General features: G+C 55.8%; 1 protein-coding gene across 1 annotated transcript in view; it reads right to left on the bottom strand.

Annotated features, from left to right (window-relative positions):
• Positions 1-24,470, bottom strand: part of TNXB (tenascin XB) — a 47,261-nt gene extending 22,791 nt beyond the window's left edge. Inside the window, exons 1-14 of the mRNA XM_047101946.1 lie at positions 24,071-24,470; positions 21,869-23,707; positions 21,269-21,384; positions 16,578-16,734; positions 16,132-16,395; positions 14,537-15,286; positions 12,999-13,367; positions 11,637-11,930; positions 9,566-9,856; positions 8,906-9,211; positions 6,656-7,015; positions 3,323-3,625; positions 1,778-2,077; positions 36-323 (exon numbers count right to left, since the gene is read on the bottom strand). Coding sequence (XP_046957902.1) covers positions 36-323; positions 1,778-2,077; positions 3,323-3,625; positions 6,656-7,015; positions 8,906-9,211; positions 9,566-9,856; positions 11,637-11,930; positions 12,999-13,367; positions 14,537-15,286; positions 16,132-16,395; positions 16,578-16,734; positions 21,269-21,384; positions 21,869-23,707; positions 24,071-24,470 — 6,037 coding nt within the window. The remainder of the gene's footprint in view (positions 1-35; positions 324-1,777; positions 2,078-3,322; positions 3,626-6,655; positions 7,016-8,905; positions 9,212-9,565; positions 9,857-11,636; positions 11,931-12,998; positions 13,368-14,536; positions 15,287-16,131; positions 16,396-16,577; positions 16,735-21,268; positions 21,385-21,868; positions 23,708-24,070) is intronic.
• Positions 24,471-24,770: the final 300 nt, after the last annotated feature.

Genomic DNA, 24,770 nt, shown 5'->3' with positions numbered 1-24,770 from the left:
GGAGTAGAGCCTGGCCCTGCAGGGCATGTTCTCACCTGTGGTGCCTTCGGCAGTGAGGGGGCCATGGCGCCTCTTGCCCAGGAGCCCATAAAGGAGGAATCTGTACTTGCGGCCAGTGTCCAGAGGGGTGATGGTGACTGAGCGCTCATGGCCCTCCACAGGCACCACTTGGGGCCCGTCCCTGTCCTTGAACTGGACGACAAAGGAGTCAAAGTGGCCCTCAGGGACTGTCCAGGAGAGGCGCAGCGAGTCCAGGGTGGGATCTGTCACCCACAGCTCCCCAAGGCGGGGCGGGGCCCCAAGGCTGGCGTCACCTTGGGCAGCTAAAAGAGAGGAAAGATTCTTATGTTTATTTTTTTCCAGGATGACTCTTTGACTACTTCCCGCTAGAGCTGGAAAAACCCAGGACTGCCCAAATGATCAGTGCTTCCCCAAAATATTTCCATCACCCTCCCATCTCTGCTACCGTCCCCAACTGGCTCATGCCTCCCTCCACTTAGCCAGTGTGACATCTCCGGGAAAAAAGAATCCCTAGCTTCCTGCTTATCTTTTTCCTCCGACTTTCCAGACTCTTCCCACCAACTAAAGACTATTTTCGTAGTAGGGTGCATCTTGGTTTACTTATTTTCTTTTACCAAGAAGCCTACCCTTTGTGATTTGACTGGCCCCTGGGGAAATTCTGAGGGTCCTGGGGACATCAGAGGGGGCACAGGATCCCCAATGAGTGCAGACAGCAGGTGGGAAAGCAGGATGTTATGATGGAGGTGGCCCTCACAGGACCTGGGAAAGTAGTGGGGGCTGCCAACTTGGGGTGGGGGGAGGAGAAGGGGAGCTCACATGGAGAAAGGATCTGGTGTCTGTCCCAAAGCCATCCTGAGGCCTGAGAAGGAGCTGGCCCACTGCCTTCTTGGCCAGAGAGGACGCTGACAGCATTGTTATTGCTAGAGTTTTCTGGCATCAGGGAGCCCCCAGGGGCAGGGGAGGGCCTGGACTGAAACCCAGGAAAGGGGCACAGCTGGGCTGGAATTGACTGAGACTGGCTGGGCAGCCAGCCCTGGGCTCCTCTGGTTCCCAGTTTCTGAGGCTCCAGGAAGAGGCCACAGGAGGGAAAGGGTCCTCTGGGGGCTGCAGATAGGGGATGCAATGAGCATAAGCCAGTAGCATAAGAAAACTGGGTGATGGCAAAACTCTCAGGAGGTGACGGCTGCACAAGGTTGATGGCGGCAAGACCCAGGCAGGCAGAAAGGGCTCCTGGCTCCCTTCACCCCTCCCCCAGCACCCCCAGTCTGTCCCACCTTCCAGGAAGTGTTCTGAAGGGGCTTCCCCCATTCAACAGAAGTGGAAATTATGAAAAGAGAGAAAAAATCAACCGGCGGAGCAGACCCAGGAACTGGGCTCGTTTTCCTTGAACTGGGGCAGGCAGTGTGGCTTTTCTTTTCTTTTCTTTTTTAAGTGTTTATTTTTTATTTTGAGAGAGAGACAGATAGAGCGTGAGGAGGGGAGAAGCAGAGAGAGAGGGAGACACAGAATCTGAAGCAGGCTGCAGGCTCTGAGCTGTCAGTCAGCACAGAGCCCGATATGGGGCTCGAACTCACAGACTTCGAGATCATGACCTGAGCCAAAGTCAGACTCTCAACCGACTGAACCACCCAGGGGTCCCACTGTGGCTTTTCAAATGACTCAAAAGAGATGGACAGAGGCCAGACCAGCAGAAGGAAAGAGATAAGGCAGTGTGAAAAATGGTGGGAAGGCCGCTGGGGGGCTGGGGGGCTCTCACCTGTCTTTGCCTCCACAGAAACTGGGCTGCGTCTTTTCCCATCCTGAATCCCAAAGAGCAGGAACTTGTATTTCCTACTGGGCTCCAGGCCAGGGATGGTGACCTCGCGCTGGTCTGCGGCCACAGGCACCACCTGGGGCTGCCCATCCCTGTCCTTGTACTGGACCACAAAGGAGTCGAATTCACCCTCAGGGACCGTCCACGAGAGGCTCACAGAATCCTGGGTCAGGTCTGTCACTGTCAGCTCCCCGAGGCGTGGCTCCTGGGGGGACTCTGTGGTTGGGGCTGGAGGGAGGGGAGCTAGGATCCAGGAAAACAAAGAACATGGCTGAGGTCTTGGGCAGGAGAACTTCCCCCTTGAACTCCTGGCCTCCCAGGGCCTCAAGGGATCCTTAAACTAAGATAAGAAACAGTTACATCCATATTTTCCCTGACGTGTAACTGAAATGTAGCATTTCCTTCAATGATGAATATAGGTGACAAACCACTGAGGTACCAGCAGTACTTGTGATTCTATTGGATTGTGATTCTATTAGGAATCAACAGATGTTTTCCCATCACCTTAGAATTACTACAGAAACTTCAAAATACCGTTTACTCCATGACCAACTACTCCTAAATGTGGGTATGTTATTATACAATCCTCTAACTCTTATTATTTAATGAATAAAGACGTTCCTGTATTACTAAATCATAAATTTGAATTTAAAATATTTTGATAATTGAATATCAATATAATTGGCTTCCTCTGTAATCCTATGCCTTTATTTTATGTATTTTAAAACACTGCTCTGAGGGGTGCCTGGGTGGGTCAGTCAGTTGAGAGTCTCACTTCAGCTCAGGTCATGACCTTGAGATCACGGGTTCGAGCCTCATGTGAGGCTCTCCGCTGTCTACATGGAGCCTGCTTTGGATCGTCTGTCCCCCCTCTCTCTCTGCCCCACCCCCCACTCACTCTCTCTGTCTCTCTCAAATAAACTTAAAAAAATAAACTTAATTTAAAAAAGATAATAAAACACTGCTCTGAGAGGAGTCCATGGGTTTCACCAGACACTGGCAGAAGAAACGGCGGCAACCTGTGCTAAGAGCAAGGGCCACTTCTGGGAGGAAGGCAGGCTATAGCACCCAGGGTGCTAAGGGCCTCTGAGAGGAGATTCAAGGAATGCGTGCCATTTAAGCTCAACTAGAAAAAAAGGACATCAGGGGAAGGTGGCAGCTGTGTCCAGGTCACAGCAGGGTTGTAAAGAGAAAGGAAGGGAACAACTGTGGGCAATCAGGGGAGACAAACAGTCTGCAACTGGATTTAGATCAAACGGAAGCAAGACATTCCTGCCTGGGGGAAAGGGCAGAATGGAGATGGGGACTGGGAGGGCAGGGAAGGTTCCAGCTGGGGAAGACGCCAAGGGGCCAGGGAACAGAGTAAGGTGCCTGTGACCTCAGGAAGGACCTGTGGAAGCCACTGAGGCAGGATCTCAGAGAGGGTTGTGGGGTGGGGAGGATTCTGGGTAACCAGGGATGGGGACTGCCTCATCCCTGCTCACTCACCGGTCACAGCTACCACAGAGAGGGGGCCCACACGCTGGCCACCATGTAGCCCATAGAAGTTCATCTTGTATTTGCGTGCAGGCTCCAGGCCGGGGATGGTGACCTCACGCCGGTCTGAGGCCACAGGCACCACCTGGGGCTGCCCGTCCTTGTCCTTGTACTGGACCATGAAGGAGTCAAACTGGCCCTCTGGGACTGTCCATGCGAGGCCCACGGAGTTGGGGGTCACATCTGTCACTGTCAGCTCTCCCAGGTGTGGCTCCAGGGGGGGCTCCGTGGCTGGAGTCTCTTCCGGTTGTGGAGCTGACAGAGACGGTGGGAGACCGTTAGGAAAAGCCCCTCTTTCCCTTGTTAGTAGTTATGTCTGTTGTTTTTGTGGCGTCCACGAGGTGGTTCTGATTAAAACTACACTACTTTGGCAACATCTGTCTGGCCACAACCCCTCACTCAGTCCCTGCCAGGATCTAGGGCTGTGCTGGGGCTGGGGAGGGGTGTGCACCATCACTGAGACCCTGGTAAAGTGGCTGAACTTCCCTTGTGCGTCAGTGCTCCAAGTCCCCTCTCCCGGGACCTGCAGACTCAGTGTTTGCCTGGCATCTTCGTTGGGTGCCTGGTCTGTGTCTCAAACTCATTAAGTCCAAAACCGGGCTCAGAGACTCCCCCCCACACACAACTGCTCAGTCCACAGCCTCCCCACCTTGGCAAAGCCACAACTTCATCCTGGGCATTGTCCGAGTCCTCTCACACCCCACATCTAGCCTGTGAGGAAGTTCTATTGTCCCCTTCAGCAGCTGATGCCCCCTCACTAACTCCGCCCTGCTGCCTCCATCCCCAAGCACCAAGTGCCACCGGCTCTTACTGGACTACCAGGGTCTCCTAAATCATCTCCCTCCTCCATCCTCATCCTGCCTCCGATCAATGTTAGTCAGAGCCTGTTCCCAAAATGACTTCCATCTCACTCAGGGCAAAAGCCTCTGAGGTCCCAAGTGATTGATCATCTCTCACATATCCCCCTCCCCCCATTCCAAACATTCCTGGCTTGCCCACAAATGGCCAGGGCACTTTCCCTCTGCCCTGGATCTTCTTCCCAAAGGCCCGCGTGCCTTGTCCTCTCCCTCCTTCAGGTCTTCCCTTAGAGAGGCCATTTCCTACCCCCTTTCTACCCATTCACCGTCTCGCCTGCTGGACTTGGCTTTTCTCTCCAGGGCTAATCACTGTCACGTTCAGTAGCGCTGACAGATTTGTGCAGTTTGGTGTCTGTTTCCCTCTGCTAGAATGTGAGCTCCATGGGCAGGGGCTTAGCCTTGCTCACGGCTGTGTCCCCAGGCCCTGGCACACTGTGGGTGCTCCACAAATGCTTGCTAAATTACTGAGTGGTCTGCACGACTCTGCTGGGAAAGGCCGAGCTCAGAACCTGTTGGTCCCCACTGCCCCAGAATCAGCTGAGTGTGGGCGGCATTCCTCAATAGTGACCAAACCTGGAAGGTGGTCCCAAGAAGTAAAACAGTGGAGGAGGCTGCTGGGTGTGGTTCCCAAGAGCTGTTTTCTCTGGCGTCTGCAGGAGGATAAGACTAAGCTCCAGACAGATAAAACCTGCTTTAAAAATGGGCCGTTGGTGAGGCCTCAGAAAGACAGAAATGATTCTGAGCGGGGAGGGCAGGGCTGAAGGCAGCTTAAGGTGGGTGGGAGTGGCTGCATCTACTCAGTACCAGGTATGAGAGCTGGTATTGTATTTCATGTTCCTTCTAGCTCTGATAGGTCCTGTAGCATCCATTGCCTGCTCATTTGTGCCCTGTCTGTACTTCTTTCTGTAAGGAAGAGAAACTGTCCCTCACTGTCAAATAAGCCTTACTGTTGTGGCTTGGCTTACCTGGAAAAGGTAGAACTACAACTACCCATGGGCATGGCAGTACCATGCTGCATTTGACGTAATCTTTTTCTAATTTAGAAATGTTTCTTTTCTTCCTTCCTTCTCTTTTCTTCCTTCCTTCCTCCTTCCCTCTCTCACTGTCTCTCCTTTCTGTCCTTCCTTCCTTCTTTCCTTCCTTCCTTCCTTCCTCCCTCCCTTCCTCCCTCCCTTCCTCTTTCTTTCCTTTCTTTTTCTTCCTCCCTCCCTCGCTTTTTCTTTTTTCTTTCTTTCTTTTTTTCTTTCTTTCCTTCCTTCCTTCCTTCCTTCCTTCCTTCCTTCCTTCCAGTAGGCCTCATGCCCAGCACAGAGCTCAATGCAGGGCTCAAATTCATGACCCTGAGATCAAGACCTGAGCTGAGATCAAGAGTCACACACTTAACTGACTGAGCCACCCAGAGGTCCCTAGAAATGTTTCTAATAGGCTGTGTACATATTTTCTCCTGGCAGTGGTACAGCATGTGCTTTATGCCAGGCACAGCCCCTTGGTCAGCTCAGCAGGCTCCAGCTACCCATCACTTTTCCTACTCTGATAATGGAGCTAACTGAAGAACAAAAAGAAATTAGGAGTAGAAGGTTCTGTAAACTAAGCCAGCCAAGTCACTGTAAGGTTGGGCTTCGTGGGAGTACAGAAACCATGCTCTGAAAACTTGTTTTTCTGCTTTTAAGTGTTTAATCTTTCTCCTTATACTAAAAGTTGTTTTGAAAAAGGTGTGTCTGTTTCAGTGAGCAAAGGGAAAAGAGAGACCCCTTCCTGTGACCGAGGTGGGCAAGTCAGCAGAATAGCCAAGTCCCAGAGGTCTGCCTTGGTTCTGGTCCCCAGCTGCTGAGGCCCTGGAGGGATTCCCCAGGCTGCTTCCTCTGTGGTGCCCAGGTGGCCCCAACCTGGGCCCGAGGCAGGGAGTGGAACGGATGTCCCTCTTTGCTTCAAAGTCACTCACTGGATGAGTGGTAAAGAAAGTTTCCAGCTACTGATGGAGAGGCCCAATGCCTCATGCACATCTGACCACCTAAGCAGCTAAACCAGCCATAGAGGACAGAGCAAACCCCAGACTCAGGATAATTATAATCATCTTTGTGGCAACACTGGCAGCATGTGTACTCTGTGCCTGCCCTTTCTTAGTGCTTCATGTCTGTTAACTCATTTAATCCTCACTACAATTCTGTGGGCGGCTGTTACTGTCCTCATTTTACACAAGAGGAAACAGGCACAGAAAATTTAAAATTGTTAAAGGTCACAAAGCTGGTTATAGCCCAGTCCCTGGCGAACTGCTCTTTTTAGGTCCTCCCTTGGTAAGGGGCGGGGTAGGAGGAGGTGGTGGGGGCAAGGGGTCATACTACCACTGCAGCAAGGGAGAGCAATGGCCACAGGAAGGCTGGGGGCCACTGGTGGGAGGAAAAGGAAGCAGGCCCCAGCTCTCACTCACCAGTCACGCCCACGGTGGACACAGGGCCCCAGCGCTGCCCCCTGTGCAGGCCATACAGGTGCATCTTGTACTTGCGCCCCGGCTCCAGGCCCCCGACGGTGACCTCACTCTCCTCACCCCCAGCACGCACCACCTGGGGCCGCCCGTCCCTGTCCTTGTACTGGACAGTGAAGGAGTCGAAGTGGCCCTGGGGGACGGTCCACGAGAGGCTCAGCGAGTCTGGGGATGATCCTGTCACTGTCAGCTCCCCCAGCAGGGGCTCCTCGGGGGACTCTGGGGCCTCTGTGCTGGGCTCTGTGGGGCTGGGGGTCTCCTCCACCTCGGTGGGGCTGGGTGTCTCCTCCACAACCTGCTGGGGGGCTGAGAGAAGAGATGAGGATACAGACTTACAGCCTAACTTGCTTTGTTGGCGAATTATGACAATCAAGTATATCCAGCAAATAAAGTCCTCAAGCCATAGGCTTTGGGGTTCGGGTAGCATTTGTATCAGCCATTCAGTAACTCATTGGAGAGAGTTGAGACAGGCCCCTGAACCCTATAGGTACTGCTGGCAGGAATTGTACTGGTGGATTCTGTGCGGGTGGGGGTGGGAGTGGGGGTGGGTGTTCCCCACCCCCACTCCCACCCCCACCCCCACCGACCGCAGTCTGAGAAAAGAGCTGAGATGGGAAGAAAGGAAATTCTGGGGAACTTTCTCCCATGTCCTCTGACAGTGCTGAAATCGAGGGGGCAGTAAGGTGTCTTCACATTTGCCTTCTTCCCTTTCAGCTCCAGCACCTCCCTAGGGCTTTCCAGCTGCCCCACCCCACTTACCAAGACACCAGACAGAATATACCTTGGCTAGGGCCTTCCTGGACAGTCCTGTCCCTCCTTCTACTTCAGACAAGAGTGGGAGAAAGATTCGGGGTAGAAGGCTAGGGAGGGCCATGCTCTTCCCTGGCGGGGTCTAGAATCACAGCCCTGAGGGTACCTATCCACTGTCTGGCAACTAGGTCTCTGCTGAGGCTCCATGGAGACGGGAGACTGGCTTCTGTAACCCACTCCCTGATCCACAGGGTATTACTCAGGGGACAGGAGATTGAAGAGGGAGGAGGCAACAATGGGGAAGTTAGGGAGATAAAGGAGACAAAAAAGGATACTGGGAAGGGAGAGAATCAGGGAGAAATAGCAGCTCATTCTTTTTTTTTTTTAATTTTTAAATGTTTATTTATTTTGAGAGAGAGAGAGAGGGAGAGAGCAGGGGAGGAGCAGAGAGAGAGGGGAAGACAGCATCTGAAGCAGGCTGCAAGCTCTGAGCTGTCAGCACAGAGCCTGATGCAGGGCTCGAACCCACAGACCATGAGATGATGACCCAAGCCAAAGTCGGATGTTTAACTGACTGAGCCACCCAGGCATGCCCCTAGCAGCTCATTCTTATAGGTTTCGATGTGCCAGGCACTGTTCTAAGTATGTATGTTTGTACGTTAACTGATTTAATTCTAATGACTGTGTGAAGCAGCAGTGACCGTTATAAGGTACACATAAGTGACCCACCTGAGGTACAAAGAGATTTAGTAATTTGTGCAAGGTCCCATAGGGAATAAACTGTAGAGCTAGGATTAAAATCCAGGCAGTTGGATCCAGAGCCCATGCTCCCACCCATGATGCTACAAAACCACAGAAATGGTGCTGACCCAGGGCGGCGGGTGGGGGGGCTGGACAGGTGGGAGAATGAGGACAAGTAGGGGGACTGAGAGGGAGCCCTTTGCCCTGCTCCAAGGTGGCTGGGAACCAGGGATGTGGGGGCCTGGGAAGAGGCCTTTTCATGCCAGAAACATGGGAAACATGGGACTCTTGTCCCCTGGATCCGCCAGCTCTGAACAGGGCAAGCAATGGCCGGAAGGTGCAGGGAGCCCGCAACAGAAGCTCAGAAATGACAGCACCCCAAGCCAGGCCATGATAGGGGAAGGAACACAGTGGCTGAGGATATCTGTGGGGAGGACAGCCTGGGGCGGAGGGATGATTCCAGGCATTCGGAATGGGAAAAATGAGGCTGGTTCTTGGAGATGGAGAAGCAGGGCTGAGGAGAAGGTCAGGGGCTGCTGGCTGGGTGAGAAGTCCTGGGATGTGGGGAAGTCCAGGGTAGAGGCTTGGCAGAACTGGAGCCCAGAAAGAGAAGGTGGAGAGAAGTACGAAGGAGTCCCGGGGCCAGGTCCTGCCCAGAGGACCGGGGGCTGGCAGTGGACGGAGGCCTGTGTGGCCCTGACTCACCTGTGACGGCCACCACAGACACAGGCCCCACACGCTGCCTGCCATGAAGCCCATAGAGGTTCATCTTATACTTCCGGTGCGACTCCAGGCCAGGAATGGTGACCTCATTCTCATCACCCCTGACGGGCACTGCCTGGGACTGCCCCTGCGCGTCCTTGTACTGGACCATGAAGGAGTCGAAGGAGCCCTGGGTCACTGTCCAGGACAGGCGCAGGGAGTCTGGGGTCGCATGAGTCACCATCAGTTCCCCCAGCAGGGGCCGCTCTGGGGACTCTGGGTGGAGGAGCTCCTCTCTCTTCTCTGAGGCTGTAAATAAGAGGATCCATTGAGGGCTATACTGGCAGCCCCAGATTGGTGTTTGGGGTTTGGAGGGGTTGTCATACCTGGAGGGTGGGTCACTAATCAATCAGCATGAGTGCTGAACTCCTGGGAAGTCTGGCAGAGCCAGGGTATGATACATCTTCTGGGCCTCGGGGAACAGCTGAATGGGATGGAAGGGACCCAGCAGTACAGGGGAGGCTGGCTATCCCTCAGCCTGGGAGTGGGGCCAGGATTCAGAGTCCGCCATCTCACTGGGAGGCCCCAGCTGGTTCCTGGCTGAGGGCAAGGGTGTGGAAGGCTGGGAGGGGTCACGGGGGAGCTTAGGTAGTTGCCCCTCACCTGTGGTGCCATCAGCTGTGAGGGGGCCGTGCCGCTTCTTGTTGGCAATCCCAAACAGAGTGAATCTGTACTTGTGGTCAGGGTCCAGGGAGGAGACAATGACCGAGCGCTCAGGCCCTTCCACGGGCACCAGCTGGGGCTGTCCGTTCCTGTCCCTGTATTGGACTACGAAGGAGTCAAACTGGCCCTCAGGGACAGTCCAAGAGAGGTGCAGTGAATCTGGGGTGGGATCTGTCACCCACAGCTTTCCCAGGCGGGGTGGAGTCACTGGGCTGGGATCACTCTGAGGCACTGGGAGGAGGGGTAGAGAAAAAGGAGGAACACAGGTCAAAGGAGAAGGGAGATCCATCTCCCACATTGGGATGCTGGGTGAGGTTGTGCAGGCTGTTCCCTGCACAAAGGCGCATGGCTGAGGGAGGACCAAGAGACTAAAATTCAGCCAGCCTCTCCTTGCCAAGCTGTGTGCCCTGGCATGGGGCTACGCTCACCTAGAGAAGGGGTGCCTTCTTCTAAATGGCACAGAAGCACCTCATGGACTAGTGCGGCCCTGAATCTATCCGCAGCCTAGTGACGGACTTCAGAGAGAAGGGAGCCCAGCCATCCCTTTCTGTGTCTCCGTAGCCAGGGAAGCCTTCCAGGACAATCTCTACTGCTTCCAGGCTTAACTACTAGCTGCTCTCTCCTCCAAGAGAGGGAAGTGCGATCTTTGGAGCGTTTTACTGTGGGAGAGCCTTCCACACCTGTGCTCTGGGCCCCACTTCCTCCTTTCTCACACCGCACCACCAACCCCTCACTCCCTGCCACTGTGCCCTCAGCATTGACAGGAGCTCCTCCTCTCAGTTGCTAGCTCTCTCCAGCTTCCACCCTCCCTGCTTGCTCTCTCTTCCTTGCCCAGATTCCAGAAAGAGACGTCTATACTGGTTGTAGCCATGTCCGCACCTCCATCACCCTCTCAATCCGGCTCCACCTTCCACTGGCAGCTCTCCCCGGGGTCAGTGGTGGCCTCGCCATTGCTAAGTCCTGCGGACACTCTGTAGCCCTGAATCACTCTTATGGAATCTGACATGTCTGGCCACACCCTTGATTTTGGCATCCAGGACACCACTCTCTCTGGCCGTGCCCCTCTCCCCAGATCACCTCCTTGGGCTACCTTGCACACTCCTCTTTCTCTGCTCAGGCCCTGAGTGCTGTCCATCTCCAGGGTTCCAGCCGCCCCATCTCTTCTCCCCCTACAACCTCACTCTGGCTCCTGCCCATTGGCACTGAGGACACCCAAGCACCCTCTTCAGGCCTTCTCTCTGCCCTCCAGACCTGTGAGGGCAGCAGAGATAACCCCTCAGCCCACCACTTTCTGCTTGAGTGCCCTCTCCCTCTCAGTGCCTTGACTCTCCTCATCCATAAACGGGCATGTCTCATGGGGCTGCTGTAGGCAGTAAGTGTGATGACGCACTGAGAACATCTTAAACACATTTGACAGTTAAATGCTCACGCTGTGCTGTTCCTCACCTCTGCTGTCCCTTGCCTCAGGGAATGGAACTGTCTGATCTAGAACATGGGAGTTCTTGGGCCTCCTCATCATCCTTCACCTCCCACACCCAGCCTCACTGCCACCCTTCCAGCCAGACCAGCATCATTTCCTGCTGGCTCTTAACTCACTTCTCCAGCTATTCTCTGCAGCGGCCTCAGTGTTATTTGTAAGATAAGCATGAAATCATGTCACTCCCACTTAAAACCCTTCAGAGGCCCCCTGGGGCCCTCAAATGAGTGCCAAGCTCCTCAGTCAGACACACAAGACCAGTCCCTTCAGCTCTCCAGGTACCCTGCTCTCCATCCAGAGGAAACAGATTGTACAGGGCCACACTCACTGCCACCTCATTCTCCATGGCTCCCTCTGTCTGCACTGCCCTCCTCAACCTCTCTGCCTGACCTGCCACTATTTTCCCTTAGGGATTCACCTCAGGCACCACTGCCTCCAGGAAGCCTTCCTGGAGTTCCCAAAGCACTGGGAAGACCTCCTTCAAGACTTTGCACGGGGGCAGACATAGGAGTGTGTGTGAAGGCTCTCACTCACAGATCTTGGCTTCAGCCACCAGGGGGCCATGCCTCTTCTTGCCCAGGAGCCCATATAGCACAAATTTGTACTTGCGGCCAAGGTCCAGGTTCGTGATGAGGGCCGAGCGCTGGGACCCCTCCACAGGGACAACCTGGGGCCCGTCCCTGTCCTTGTACTGGATCACGAAGGAGTCGAACTCGCCCTCAGGGACCGTCCATTGCAGGAGCAGGGAGTTGGAGGCCATGCCAGTCACTGTCAGCTCGCCCAGATGTGGCGGGGCCAAGGGCTTCCCAGGCTTTGCCCCATCCCTGTCTGGAATGTGGGGAACAAAAGTAAAAGTGGATTCAACCCCTGCCTTGTCCCTGGTCTCCTTCCCTTTCCTCAGCCCATTAGGTCCCTCCTTCCTGGACAGCTCCCTCCCTCAAAGCTTCCATTTTCCTACCCTCAGCCCTCTGTGAGTAGCCAGCCATCTCTGTTCTGGAATGAGAACTTTAGCCCTTCCCTTGTGCTAGCCTCCCCGCCCCTCCCTCTCCATACCAAGACCTTTGAGGGAGTTTCAGGTCCCCCTGGTTCTTCCTGAGTCAGAACCTCCTCATTGCTGTTTTGGAGCAGCTGAAGACTCCTCCACCCACTTGGACTTTTCTCTCCCTCACCACCCTCTCTCCTAGTGCTGAGCTTGATCTGGAGTGGCAGGGAGAGCGACTTACCCTAGTCCCGTAAAGAGGGACCAGGAGGGAACACGAGAGTCGGGAAGCCCAGGCCCTATCCCTCACTGTTTTCACAAACCTCACCCATCTCTGATGCCCTGCTGGCTGTGGAGTCCCCCACGCTAAAGAACTTCCATCCCCGGGAGAAACTGGCTGATGGGACCATGGAGCACTGTCCACTTCAGGCCAGGCTCCCAGGGTGGTGGGCTACCATCCCAGTGAAGGGATGGCGGGGGCTGTGGGGAAGAGAAGGGGAAGAGGGGGCTAAGGGTCAGTATCCTCAGGGCTAGAGGCCTTCCCACACCTACCCACAGAGATCTATGGGGTGGGAGGGACAGAGGGGTGACCAGGAATTGGGGAGGACACAGGCAAAGAAAGCTGCAGGTGGAGAGCCAGAAGCCTACAGCCTCTCTCCTTGACTCCTTGTCGTACCCTCTGACCTTCCTCCCATCTGCTATTCCCCTTCCCTACCCACCTTGTCATTGTTCTAAGACCCCTTCTATTCCTCTTTCCTCTGAACCCTCAACTCCAACCTTTTCTCTTCTTGTTTGCTTTTACCACTCCAACCCAAACACCAGCGCTGCCCTTCAATCCTCTCCCACCTCAGAAGCCCTGATGGCCCAGCCCCTCCCCCGCCCTCAGGACACTAATCTGAACAGAGTTTAGGATATACCCATAATGCCTTGGTAGATAAGAGGGGCAGAGGACTCGCCCTCCGGGGGGACCCCACGAAGCGACAGCTCATAGGGGACGCCGGGAGGTGGTGAGGGCACCAGAGCCTGGCGGACGTCCCCTGGCAGTAGTTCCTCATGTGCCCCTGGCCCCTCGGGCACCCGGAGGCGCAGCTGGAAGTGGGCAAATGTGTCAGGCTGAGCAGTCCAAGCGACGCGGAGGTGCCCTGTCTTGTCTTTGCCCAGCACCCTCAACTCTCCTAGTTCCTGGGGGCGCTGCTGTAGTTCAGGGGCCCGGGCCCCTTGAGTGGTTGAAGGGCCTGAGGGAGGAGGCTCATCCGTGGCCGCCAAGAGGCCTGAGGGAGAGGACCCTGGGAAGGGGCAGGGAGAGAAAACAAGGGAGTCAAGAATGAGAGCAAGAAGGGAAATCCCAGCCCCCAGGTTCTGCCTTCTAGCCTCTCAGAGCCTATAGACCCTCCCTCTTCTGCTTCTGAGTCCACTCGCTGGAGCACCTCATCCTTCCAAGGGTCTGCCCCATCCTCCCAACACCCCTGTCCACCCCATTCTTAAACAGACAAACCTGCAGGCAATAAATAAAAGAACTAAATCTGGCCATCCCTCCCCTCACAAGGCTCCTATGACCCCCAGCCCCACAGATTTCCATGTCCTTCCCTAAGTACATCCCCTTCCCTACTGGGTGGTGGTCGTGGCTTCCATTAGTGCTGCAGTGAGAAGCCTGGAAGAAAGGAGGAGATGTGGTGTTAGGGAAGGCGGATGCAAGTAGAGAGTGGGTAGTGAGGAGAGAGGGAAAAGAGGGTGTGTATGGGGGGTACATCCAGCTCAGGTGGCATCTGGGCCCTAGGGGGGAAGAACAGGTCCACAACCCTCCCCAGGGCAGCCAGAGAGCACCCCTCCCCTGAGCCCGGCATCGTTCCTGTGGAAGAGACAAGCATGAAGTGAGCCAGGAGGTCTGGAAAGACAGCTCAAGAAGCAGTGGTTTCACCTCTCACAGACACAAGCTGCCTGATGGTTTCAAGGCCATCCCCACGCCGCAGTCCCCATGTGTCCCTTTGAGGTCAAGGCCAAATTGTGGAAAATAGTAACCGCTGACCACAGCCTTCTGCCACCCTCACTACAGTGAGTCAGAGTTGGGGAGTGCTGGTTTCACTCCGGTGCCCACCCCAACTGCTCCAGTGAGTTTTTGCAGACCCTCCCATCCCCCTAAATGCCCCTTCCCTTGCCCAGGATGGCAATCCTGACAAAGTGTCTGGGGAACCTTAAAGACCAGGTCTCCCTGGCCCCCGGTATGCCCGAGGGCCCTGGGGTGGAGATGGCTTCTAGGAACACAGAAGGGCATGCTTTGTTGTGGTGTCCCCTGGAGCCTGGACCGGGAAGGGCTTGAAGGCCGAGGAGTGTGGTGGGTGGGGGTGGGGTGGCAGTCTGAGCAGTGAGGCAGTGGGAGGAACTCTTGGATGCAGACTCCAAAGGCAGGTGAGGCTGGGCAGGGAATGGGTGGTCCCGCGGCCCCAGCCCATGCTACCTGTGGTGGTGATGAAGGCGTAGGACTTGGAGGTCTGCCCTGCCCGCACCCCGTGGACCTCCACGTGGTAGGTGGTGCCGGGCCTGAGGTCGGGTAGGCTGACGGTGCGCGTGGTGCCCGGCACAGTCAGCTCCCCGCCGGGGCCCTCTGCTGGCGGCTGGGGCCGCCAGCGCAGCACCACGCGCTCGAAGTGGCCGCGAAGCCCGTCAAGGGATACGAGTAGTGCGCCGTCCGCGGAACTGCCCAGGACCTCGGGCTTGGGGTGGCGGGGCGCAGCCACCCGATCGACGCCTTCGGGCGAGAGGCCGTAGATGCCCTGGTTGGAGTCCCGCTTCCAGGTGCCGGGGTCGGGGCTGGCGGTGGGGCGGGGGCGACGGGGCGGGGGGGCCGGGGAGCCGACGGGGGCGGCAGCCGCCCGACGCCGCTGCAAGTATTCGTGGATGTGGCGCGCCACCGACGCGTAGGTCTGGTTGGCCCGCAGTGGGTAGCCATGAGCCCGCAGGTGGCGCTCCAGGTCTTGCACGGTGCCGCGGAAGCGGCCCAGCTCGGCGGTCAGGTTGCCCCACGCCCGCCGGGGGGGCTGCGGCAGACTAGGCCCAGGCCGAGGCTCCTCCTCCCCATCCTCCGCCGGCCGCGAGGGCCTAGCGGGACGTGAGGGCCGAGGGGGCCGCGGGGCCGGAGCAGGCCGGGGGCGGGGCTTGGGGGGCGGGGCTGGGGGGCGAACCTCCGGGTAACTGTAGTGGCCGGGTGCTGCCGGGGGCAAAAAAGGGGGAAGGGGAGAGCAGGTCAGTGGCAGCCCCCCTCCCCACCGCCCCTGCGCTCCTCCCCATGGCAGCCCCGCACTACCCCCCCCCGCACCCCGCCCCCAACCGGAGCCAGAGGCCTCTTGCTCGTGCCCCAGCCCCACCTGGAAAGAGAACCAGAGAAAGGAGTCAGTGTCCCAGGAGCCCCTCCCCGCTCGCCCTCCAAGCCCGCCATTGTGCTGCCCTAGAAAGAAGAGAGAAGCCAGCAGGTGGGGCCCTGTGTCTGAAGGAGAGAAAGGGGAGTGGGAGGAGAGAATGTGAGCTACAGCGAGGTGGGCGTCCCTCTGTCACAGGAAAAGAAATTAAATATCCATCTGTTAAGAGACCTTGAGGATTAGTGGAAAATTACTGCTCTGAGACCAAATTCCCCCCAGCCCCAATCCTAAAGTCAACAGGAATGCGGATCTCTGATCTGCCCAATTCCAGTCCCTACAAGGTCTGACCACCGACTGTGAGCACAGGCCTGCGTCTAAATTTCAAGCAAAATCTACCCCATCTGCGTGAGTCAGACATCATCTTCTATTTACTGCTTCTCTCCATGGGGCAGGTTCCTCCCCCCTCCCCCCCCCCTTACTCCAACCTGCAGCCTTCCTACAACAGGCCTCCAAGCACCCTAGGGCTTTGTCTTCCCGTGCCCCAGTTACAGAGCAAGTCCCCAGCAGGTGATTTGTGACTACCCCTGCCCTGCCCAGGTGCATTCAGAGGAGCCTGTGAACCCTAGATATGGGCTCCCAAGGAAGGGGCTGCTCCACAAAGAAACTGGGTCCTTCCCTAACCCCTGGCCAGGCATACCTGTGTTGGCCCTGACAGAAGCCGGGTAGCTTACTGCCCGGCCCCGCTCTGCAGTGACAGTCACTACATATTCCACGCCTGGCATCAGGTCGGTCAGCAGTGTTCCATCTGCCTCAGGGGGTACCTCCAGCCGCACCCTCTGGTTGCCGGCACTGACATAGGACACCACGAATCGGTCCACCTCAGCCTGGGGTCGCAGCCAGCTGAGCTCCAGTGTGGTTGGTGTCACAGCCACCACTCGGAGGTCCTGGGGGCCGTCGATCACTAGCCAGGTTAGAGAGAAGAGGGATCAGGTGGGAGTCTAGTTCTTCAGTCACCAGCTTTCACTCCAAGAGCTCTGTCACCATCCAGTTCCTCCCTTCTGCTTTCCTGGGGGACAGATTCCCAGCCACCCCTCTCAAATCCAAATCTCCAACCAGGACCCTTCCCTCAGCCCCAGCTCTCACTGGTGGTGATGGTCTTGGAAGCAGGAGGGCCCCAGTTAGTCCCTCGAAGGGCACGGACAGTGACCTGGTACTCCTGGCCAGGAGCCAGTCCTCTCTGGTCATAGGCTGAGGCAGAGCTGGGTACTCGTGCTGTGAATGGGGGGCTCACCCCCTCTGTCTGCAAGAAAGAGAGCACCAGGTGGTTTAAGGCTGATAGTCTCACCCCTGCTGCCCAATCTTCCTTATCTCTTCTTTCTCCAAACTCCAGTTGCTGTCAACACGGAATTGTGTAGAACTTGGTCCTGTGCAGCTGGGGAGCGTGGTGGTAGCAGCAAACACATCTAAAATGCTTAGTCCCAGGGCACCTGGTGGCTCAGTCATTAAGTATCTGACTTCAGCTCAGGTCATGATCTCAGGTTCATGAGATGGAGCCCCGCATCGGGTGAGCTCAAGCCCTGCTTCTCTCTCTCTTTTCCTCTCTAATCTTTGCTCACTTGCACCCTTTCTCTCTCTCTCTCTCTCAAAAAATGAAATGAAATGAAATGAAATGAAATGAAATGAAATGAAATAAAATGAAATAAAATAAAATAAAATAAAATAATATATAAAATGCTTAGCCCGTACCAGGTGCTATTCAAGGCAACTTGCGTATATCAACTCACTTAATCCTCATAAGAACCGTATGAGGTAGATCATGTTATTCCCATTGGACAGATGAAGAAACCAAGGTACAAAAGGATTAAGTATCTTGCCCAACATTTGCCCCAGCCTCAGCCTCCCCACAGACACCCGCCCCTGGCTGGGTAATGTGGGTGTGACCCTTGTCATGACGCATTAGGCACTTCTCTGGTCTCCTGAGCAGGGTTGGAGGCCACTCAAAAACAAAGTCCACCTGCTCTAAATTCTTTACAAACGTTTCCCAGTTTTGTACCTGGCATTGTGCCGGGCATGATGAAAGACATGTCCCCTGTCCTCAGCTCATGTTAAAGCTGATTAGATCTCTACCCAAATCTCTGTGGTATACATGCCTGTGAGTGAACCACTGCTCCAAGTGCACACATAAGGTATTATGATTATCTGTGGTGACCCCACAGGAAATATACCAGCTCCAGAAGGGTCTCCTGGAGTGCCAGCCACTGGGGAAACAGGAGGAATGGACATCTGTGAGCAGTCTAACTGCCCCGAATTTCACTGGGCTGTCTAGCTAGGACAGCTAATAAGGACGCTCTGTTCTGTTTAGCTATGTTGGCCATGATGAGGACACCTCCATCCAGCCAAGTAGGATTGGAAATTTCAAAAGGTACTCTCCTAAACCAAGAAAATTGTGGGGAAACCAACACAGTAAATAGCAAAGTACAAAACCAGATGAGAGGCCACGTAGAGATTTCTGGGTTGAGGATGAAAGAAAGCTTTGTCAGAGTTTTGTTGGTTGAAAATTTTTCCGGGCACACAGGACCCCTGCTCCTCTCCTACTCACCCTGCCCTAGGATACCCCAGTCTAGGAGGCCTTTGGATGGGCTTCACCTGAAGACCCGTGAAGTCCTCATCCTTCCTAGAACTTTCTCTTTCTCTTTCTTTCTCCCCTTATTCCCCCAACCCAACAACACACACACACACACACACACACACACACACACACACACACGGCCCTTGGGTGCTCCCTGATGATGTCTGGTCCTTCCAGCAAGACAAGCCATCTTGTTCTTCAGACCACCTTCTCCCTTCAGACTGCCTACGTGAACCTTTTAGACACCTCTTAGTCTCTGCTAAGATCAATTTGGGAATCGTCCCCTGAAAGTGCCACTGTCAGTCTAATCGACCTCTCTCATTTGCCTGGTCTGAGACAGGCTCTACCAGATGCTGGCGTCCCTTGCTGCTTCACTGTCCTTGGCGAGTTTCTAACCTTATTTCTGATACCAACTTCATGGTTCCAGGTGGGGGTGCCACCCTGCTTGGGTGCTGGAGTGTCCCCCACCATCTTCCACCTTTCAGACCAGACCTCAAACACAAACTTTTCTAAGGCCATGAGGTCTGGTGTCCCAATGAAAGCGTGGTGTAGTCCAGTTTCTAGGCTGCAGAATACAGCCAAATCAAGAATGCTGGGCCCTCCTCTTCAAGGGCTCACCTTCCTGAGTTTCCTCATGCTTCCTCTCACATTCAGAGAGGAACCAGCCTTTTGCAAAATAGCAACATTCCTTGAGTTAGTGGTCCTCCCTCAGGCTTGGGGTGTATCAGAATCCCCCGGCGGGCTTGTTACAGTGCAGGTTACTGGGCTCCAGGCCCAGAGCTCCTAATTCAGTAGCTCTGGAGCTGGAGTCTGCCCGTTGGCATGTGTAACAAGCTCCCTCCTGGGTGATGCTAATGCTTCAGGTCCCGGGAATATGCCTTGAGAACCACTGAGTCAGAGTAGCAATGCCACGTATGCATGGAGAAGGAGAAATGTTTCTTCTTCCACGTTCTGAAAACCATTCCAGTGACTAGGTGTGTCCCTTTGCCAGCAACAGCAGAGGCTGGGCTTTGCGATGGAGTGCTTCTGGAAAAGGAAGTGGATAAGGTAGAGATAGGCTTCTAAGAAGATAGCAGTGCCCGAGGACAGCCAGCTACCAATACTCTGTGCCAACAGAAATGGGCAGAGAGCGCTGGCCAAGGCAAGAGGCAGGATTCCAGAGGCCAGCCACAGAAAGCTTAGAAAGCAGTCTGAAGGCCAGTAGCACAGGCTAACGTGGAGTCCAAGAGAGGTGTCGGGGACCAACTTTACAGGAGCATTCTCCACACCGGGCTCAAAGGGAACCCAGAATGTGACAGAGGTTCATACCCAGAGATGAGTTGAGCTGGACCCAGGCCAGCTCGACCTCACCTGGCCCCATGGTGAGGGAGGAAGCCTAGAGCTTTGGCTGGGAAACTTCTTGGAAACACTTCTTGAAAACACCCGAGGATGGGTTTGTATTTACTAAGAGCAGAGGACAAAGCTTTCCTGCAAGTCCCTTCTATCTCAAGTGTTTAATTCTTCTTTCCCTGCAGTTGCTTAAGAAAGTTGTTCCTTTTAAAAGTCCTATCCTCTCAAGATCAGAGCTATGTAAATAATATGCACACAGAAGAGAGTGGGAGCAACACTTAAAAATGTTAACAGTGCTTGTTTTAGTGTGAAGCAGCCAAGAATTATTTGCTTTTTCCTCTAGTTGCCAAATTCTTGTCTTGTGATTATATTATTTTTATAACAAAAAACAACAACAAAAACACTTCACAGAAGAAAAAATCTAAGCTGTACTGGTTGCACTGCAAAGCTGGGATTTCTGCCTCTGTTTCTACCAGACAGTAAGGAGAGACAGAGCATGGCAGGGGTCTGGTCTTGCGGCTATAACAAAAGGACTTAGAATGAACATCCTCTCCCCCTCCCTTGCCAAAAAAAAAAAAAAAAAAAAAAAAAAGAATGATCAGGTCAATTAGGGTAGGGTTGACAGCCAGCACCTCTGAACTGTCCCTTCTGTCCTTGACCCTTCCTAGGGTTTAGGCCCTGGGAGTTTTTCATTCTTCCAGAGTTCTGGCCAGGCAGAGATTAGGATAAATGGCCTACTCACCCATGGCATTTGTGGGAAGATGCAGGAAAACATGAGCTAGACAGTAGAGATGTCAAATGATTTGGAGCTGGGAGGCCAAACATATCATAAAAGCCCAATCTGCATAAAAGGAGGTCTCTAATGAGAGGCCATGAGGCTTTGACCTTAGGGTGCCCCCAAATATTTTAAGAGCGAGTTGGAAGGAGACAGAGAAAGAATGCTTTGCAGTGCACTGATGACACGGAGGCGGGAGAAGCAGTTCACAGACTCAAATTATTGCAACAGCCTAGACAGCTTGGCCCAAACCAGAAAAGATAACACTGAACAGAGCCACATGCAGAGGCCTATATTTAGGCTGAGAAAGTGTATATAGTTGAATGTCATCTTTTTATCCTTTTTTTTCTTTTCTTCTTTCCTTTTTTCCGTGTTTATCTACATTTTCTAAAGTTTCTACACTGAGCCTACATGACCTTTATAATAAAAGTTACTTAAAAACAGTTTTGATTGAAAACAGCTGACAGTTTTTGTGACCACAAGTTAATACACACCGACTCTGAAAAAAAGTGCCCGTGTCTCCAGAGTTAGCCAGGAGAACTACTGGACTCCTCCTTGCCCCCACATTTTGGGGGCAAATGCAAAAAGTACGAGGCACTAGAGGAGGGAACCCAGGAATTGTGGGATTCGGGAAACAAAGCCTTAGGGAAAAGGGGTGAAGAGACCAGTGGGTCTGGCCTGGAGAGAATGAAGAGTGTGGTGATCACTGATGTTTCCAAATACCTGAAAGCCTGTGGTAGAGGACGTGGGGAAAGCAATGGCAACATTCTGATGCTGGTGGAGGCCCAACTAGGGCCAATGGATGGATGTCAGAATGGGGCAGATTTAGATTCAGCAACAACAGAAAGAACTACCAGTGATGACCAACAACAGACTGGACAGCCTCTGGAAGTAGTGAGCTCACTGTCACCAGAGGTATTCCAGCAGCAGTGAACTGATGCTGCAGAGGCCTTCTGGACCCAGTGTGCGGTAGGACGAGAAGGCCTTCCATAGGAGCTTCAGGAACTTAGCCACCTGACTACCTAGAACTTCCTGCTTGAGGTGAGAACTCCCTCCCCCGAGGCCTGCCCACTCAACCTCCTCCTGCAGCTGGGCTCTCACCGTGGGAATGAACTGAATTTCATAGGCATCCACAGTGCCAGGAGCCCGGGTCCACTCTGTCCGAACCGTCGTCTCCTCCAAGAGGTGCATCCTCATGCCCTCGATGGCTGGCACCTCTGCCCAGGAGAATGAGATACGGGAAGGTGGTTAGCCTAAGGCAGCCCCTCACCCCCTACCCCTATTACACCCCCCCCTACTCAGGGTCACACCAAAAGATGGATCCCAGTTCCTGCTCCTCTCTGGAGGTGGGACAAAGCTGGCAGAGGCCTCAACAGGCCCTGGGGTCTCCTTCACCTCCCCCCCCCCCCAATCTCCGGGAACACAGAATCTCTCTAAAAGCAACTAAAGGAGCTCCAACCTGCCCATTAGAGATTTGAAAGCAGGTCCTGCCTGCAGGACCCCCCTGCCCCCATGGTTCTGCTGCTCCTGGTGGACACTGGCTCTCTGTCTTCTATGACTGCCCCCCACCCCAAACCCCAATAACTGACTTCCTTCACACTTTCTCCAGTCCCTGGGTTCCTAGGCCTCGGGCTCAGGTCTTCCCACGGGCTCTGGATCCCAGTTCCTGACCCATCCTATTGGGGAAGGCTGCCTGCTCACCTTCCCCGCAGTCCTCCCCTGCATAGCCATCTTGACAGACGCAGCTGCCCTCACGACACTCTCCCCTGCCGCGGCAGTCCCCGGGGCACGTCTGAATGGCGCAGTCCGGTCCTCGGAAGCCCTCGACGCATACACACTGGCCCGCACGGCACAGTTCCCGGGGCCCACAGCCCCCAGGGCAGGCGCTGGCGGGAGGCTCCTCCTGCCCACAGTCCTCGCCGCTATAGCCCACGTGGCACACGCACGCTCCCTGCACACAGCGCCCACGGCCCCGGCAGTCTGCCGGGCAGGTGCGGGTGGCACAGGAGGGCCCAGTGTAGCCCGAGTCGCACACGCAGCGCCCGTCCTCACAGCGGCCGCGCTGGTGGCAGTTGGAGGGGCAGGTACGAAGGCCACAGTCCTCGCCTGCGTAGCCCTCCCAACAGGTGCACACACCGTCCTGGCACAGGCCGTGCTGGCTGCAGTCGCGCGGGCACCGCCTTACGCTGCAGTCCTCGCCTGAGTAGCCATCGTCGCACACGCAGCGCCCGTCCAGGCACTGGCCGCGACCGTGGCAACCTCCTGGGCAGCTGCGCACGCCACAGTCCTCTCCCTCGTAGCCCGCGTTGCACACACACACGCCGTCCTCACAGCGGCCGCGACCGCGGCAGTCCCCAGGGCACCGACGGCTCCCGCAGTCCTCGCCCGAGAAGCCCGGGTTGCACACGCAGCGGCCGTCCACGCAGCGGCCGCGCCCACGACAGTCGCCGGGGCAGGCGCGCGTGCCGCAGTCTCGACCTGTATACCCGGGCCAACACACGCAGCGGCCACTCTCGCAACGGCCCCGGCCGCGACAGTCCCCGGGACAGCTGCGCACCCCGCAGTCCTCGCCGCTGTAGCCCGCGTTGCACACGCACACGCCGTTCTCGCAGCGCCCGCGGCCCCGACAGTCGCGGGGGCAGGCGCGTGAGCCACAGTCAGGCCCCGTGTACCCCGGCCAGCACACGCAGCGGCCGTCCTCGCAGCGGCCCCTTTGGTTGCAGTCGCCCGGGCAGCTGCGCACTCCGCAATCGTCCCCGCTGTAGCCTACGTCGCAGATGCATTCGCCGTCCTCGCAGCGCCCGCGGCCCCGGCAGTCTCGCGGGCACGTCCGGGTGCCGCAGTCCTCGCCCGCGTACCCAGGCCAGCACACACAGCGGCCGTCCACGCAGCGCCCGCCCTCGCCACAGTCCCACGGGCAGCTCCGCGAGCCGCAGTCGTCGCCGGTGTAGCCGGGGTCGCACACGCAGCGCCCGTCCTCGCAGCGGCCCCTCTGGCTGCAGCCCCGGGGGCAGCTCCTCACCGCACAGTCCTCGCCGGTGTAGCCGTGGTCGCACACGCAGCGTCCGTTGTCGCAGCGCCCCCTCTGGCTGCAACCTCTAGGGCAGCTCCTCTTCCCACAGTCGTCGCCAGTGTAGCCGGGGTCGCACACGCAGCGCCCGTCCTCGCAGCGCCCCCTCTGGCTGCAGCCCCGGGGGCACGAGCGCAGGCTGCAGTCGTCGCCAGAGAAGCCAGCCCGGCACACGCACACGCCCTGCACGCAGCGCCCGCGGCCGTTGCAGTCCCCGGGACAGGAGGGCCAGCCGCAGCTGGGGCCGCTGTAGCCAGGGAAGCACACGCAGCGCCCGCGGACACAGCGACCCTGATCGTTGCAGTCATCTGGGCAGGACCCGGAGCCTGAGGGTGGGGAGGATGGGGGCACCCCAGCGCCTGTAGGGTCTGAGCAGGTGGGCCCACCCCAGCCTGGTTCACAGGAGCAGGCACAGCGGCTCAGGTCAAACACGCCATGGAGACTGCAGAGGCTACGAACGTCTGTCTGGCCTGGAGGAAGAGGGAGAGGCAGGCTTCAGTCTCTCTGGGGAGAGAGATGGAGCCCATGCAGTGCTCCCCTGGCCAGGAGGGCCAGGCTCGTTTCATAAGGTCATCTTTGTGTCCAGGTGCTCCTAGTCAATACATGTGGCTTCTGGAGGCCCCAGCATATGCTTGGGGACAGGAGAGGGAGGTGCTGACATCAAGCCTGGTCGCTGCTCTCTCCGACTTGTGCCCCCAGCTGCACTCATCACCCCCAAGGGGGAAGATGGGATGCCTTTTTCTAATTCATACCAAGGTCCTTTAGGGACTAGTGATGCCCCACTTGCCCACCTTCCTCTTTTTTTGTGCCCCCTCGCACCATCATCTGCTCACCTGTGCCAGCCTGGGCAGCGGCAGGACAACATGTCCCAGTGCACTGTTCCTTGAGGCCTTTCACCAGCTCCTCCAGGATCTCTAACCGGACCTTCAGGGCCTGCACCTCTGAAGCAGGGACTGGGGGCTCCGTGCCCGGGGGACAACCACAGCCAGATGAAGGGGGCAGGTTGATGCGGTGGGTAAACACCACCTGCTTCTCCCCTCCTTCCACATTGTGCTCATAAAGCCGAGAAGAGGGGCTTCCCCCTATTGGCTCCACTGTGCGGCCTCCTGGCTGGGGAGGGGGGCGTGGGGCTGGGAGTGTCACATTGGACCGTGGAGAGAAAGGGCCTGCTCTGACTGTGCCCAGCAGTACCAGGAAGGCCAGTCTGGAGATTAGGAACCATTGGGCTGGCATCACTCAGGAGGCTGTGAGGAGAGAGGACACATGTGAGCAGTTCTCAGAGGAGACAAGATGGCTCCCCACCTCCCTCAATATACACATCCACAGTCCCACCACCCACAACCAATCTACCCAACTCACATGCATGTAAAACTCCACATTCAACCCAACCTAAGGGATACCCTCCTTGAGCAGAGGGCATCCTTTTTTTTTTTTTTTTTTTTTTTTTTTTTTTTTTTTTTACCGTTCCATCCACACTGGTCTTTTGTTTGTGCCACAGATACTACAAGCTTACATTAGCCCAATGACCTTTTA

This window comes from Lynx rufus, unplaced genomic scaffold (genome assembly GCF_022079265.1).
Source record: "Lynx rufus isolate CCGP_SWC_20201006 ecotype Redwood Valley unplaced genomic scaffold, mLynRuf1.p SCAF_6, whole genome shotgun sequence".
NCBI lineage: Eukaryota > Metazoa > Chordata > Mammalia > Carnivora > Felidae > Lynx > Lynx rufus.
Note: the sequence above shows the minus strand (reverse complement) of the source record. Positions and strands in the feature narration are given on the sequence as shown.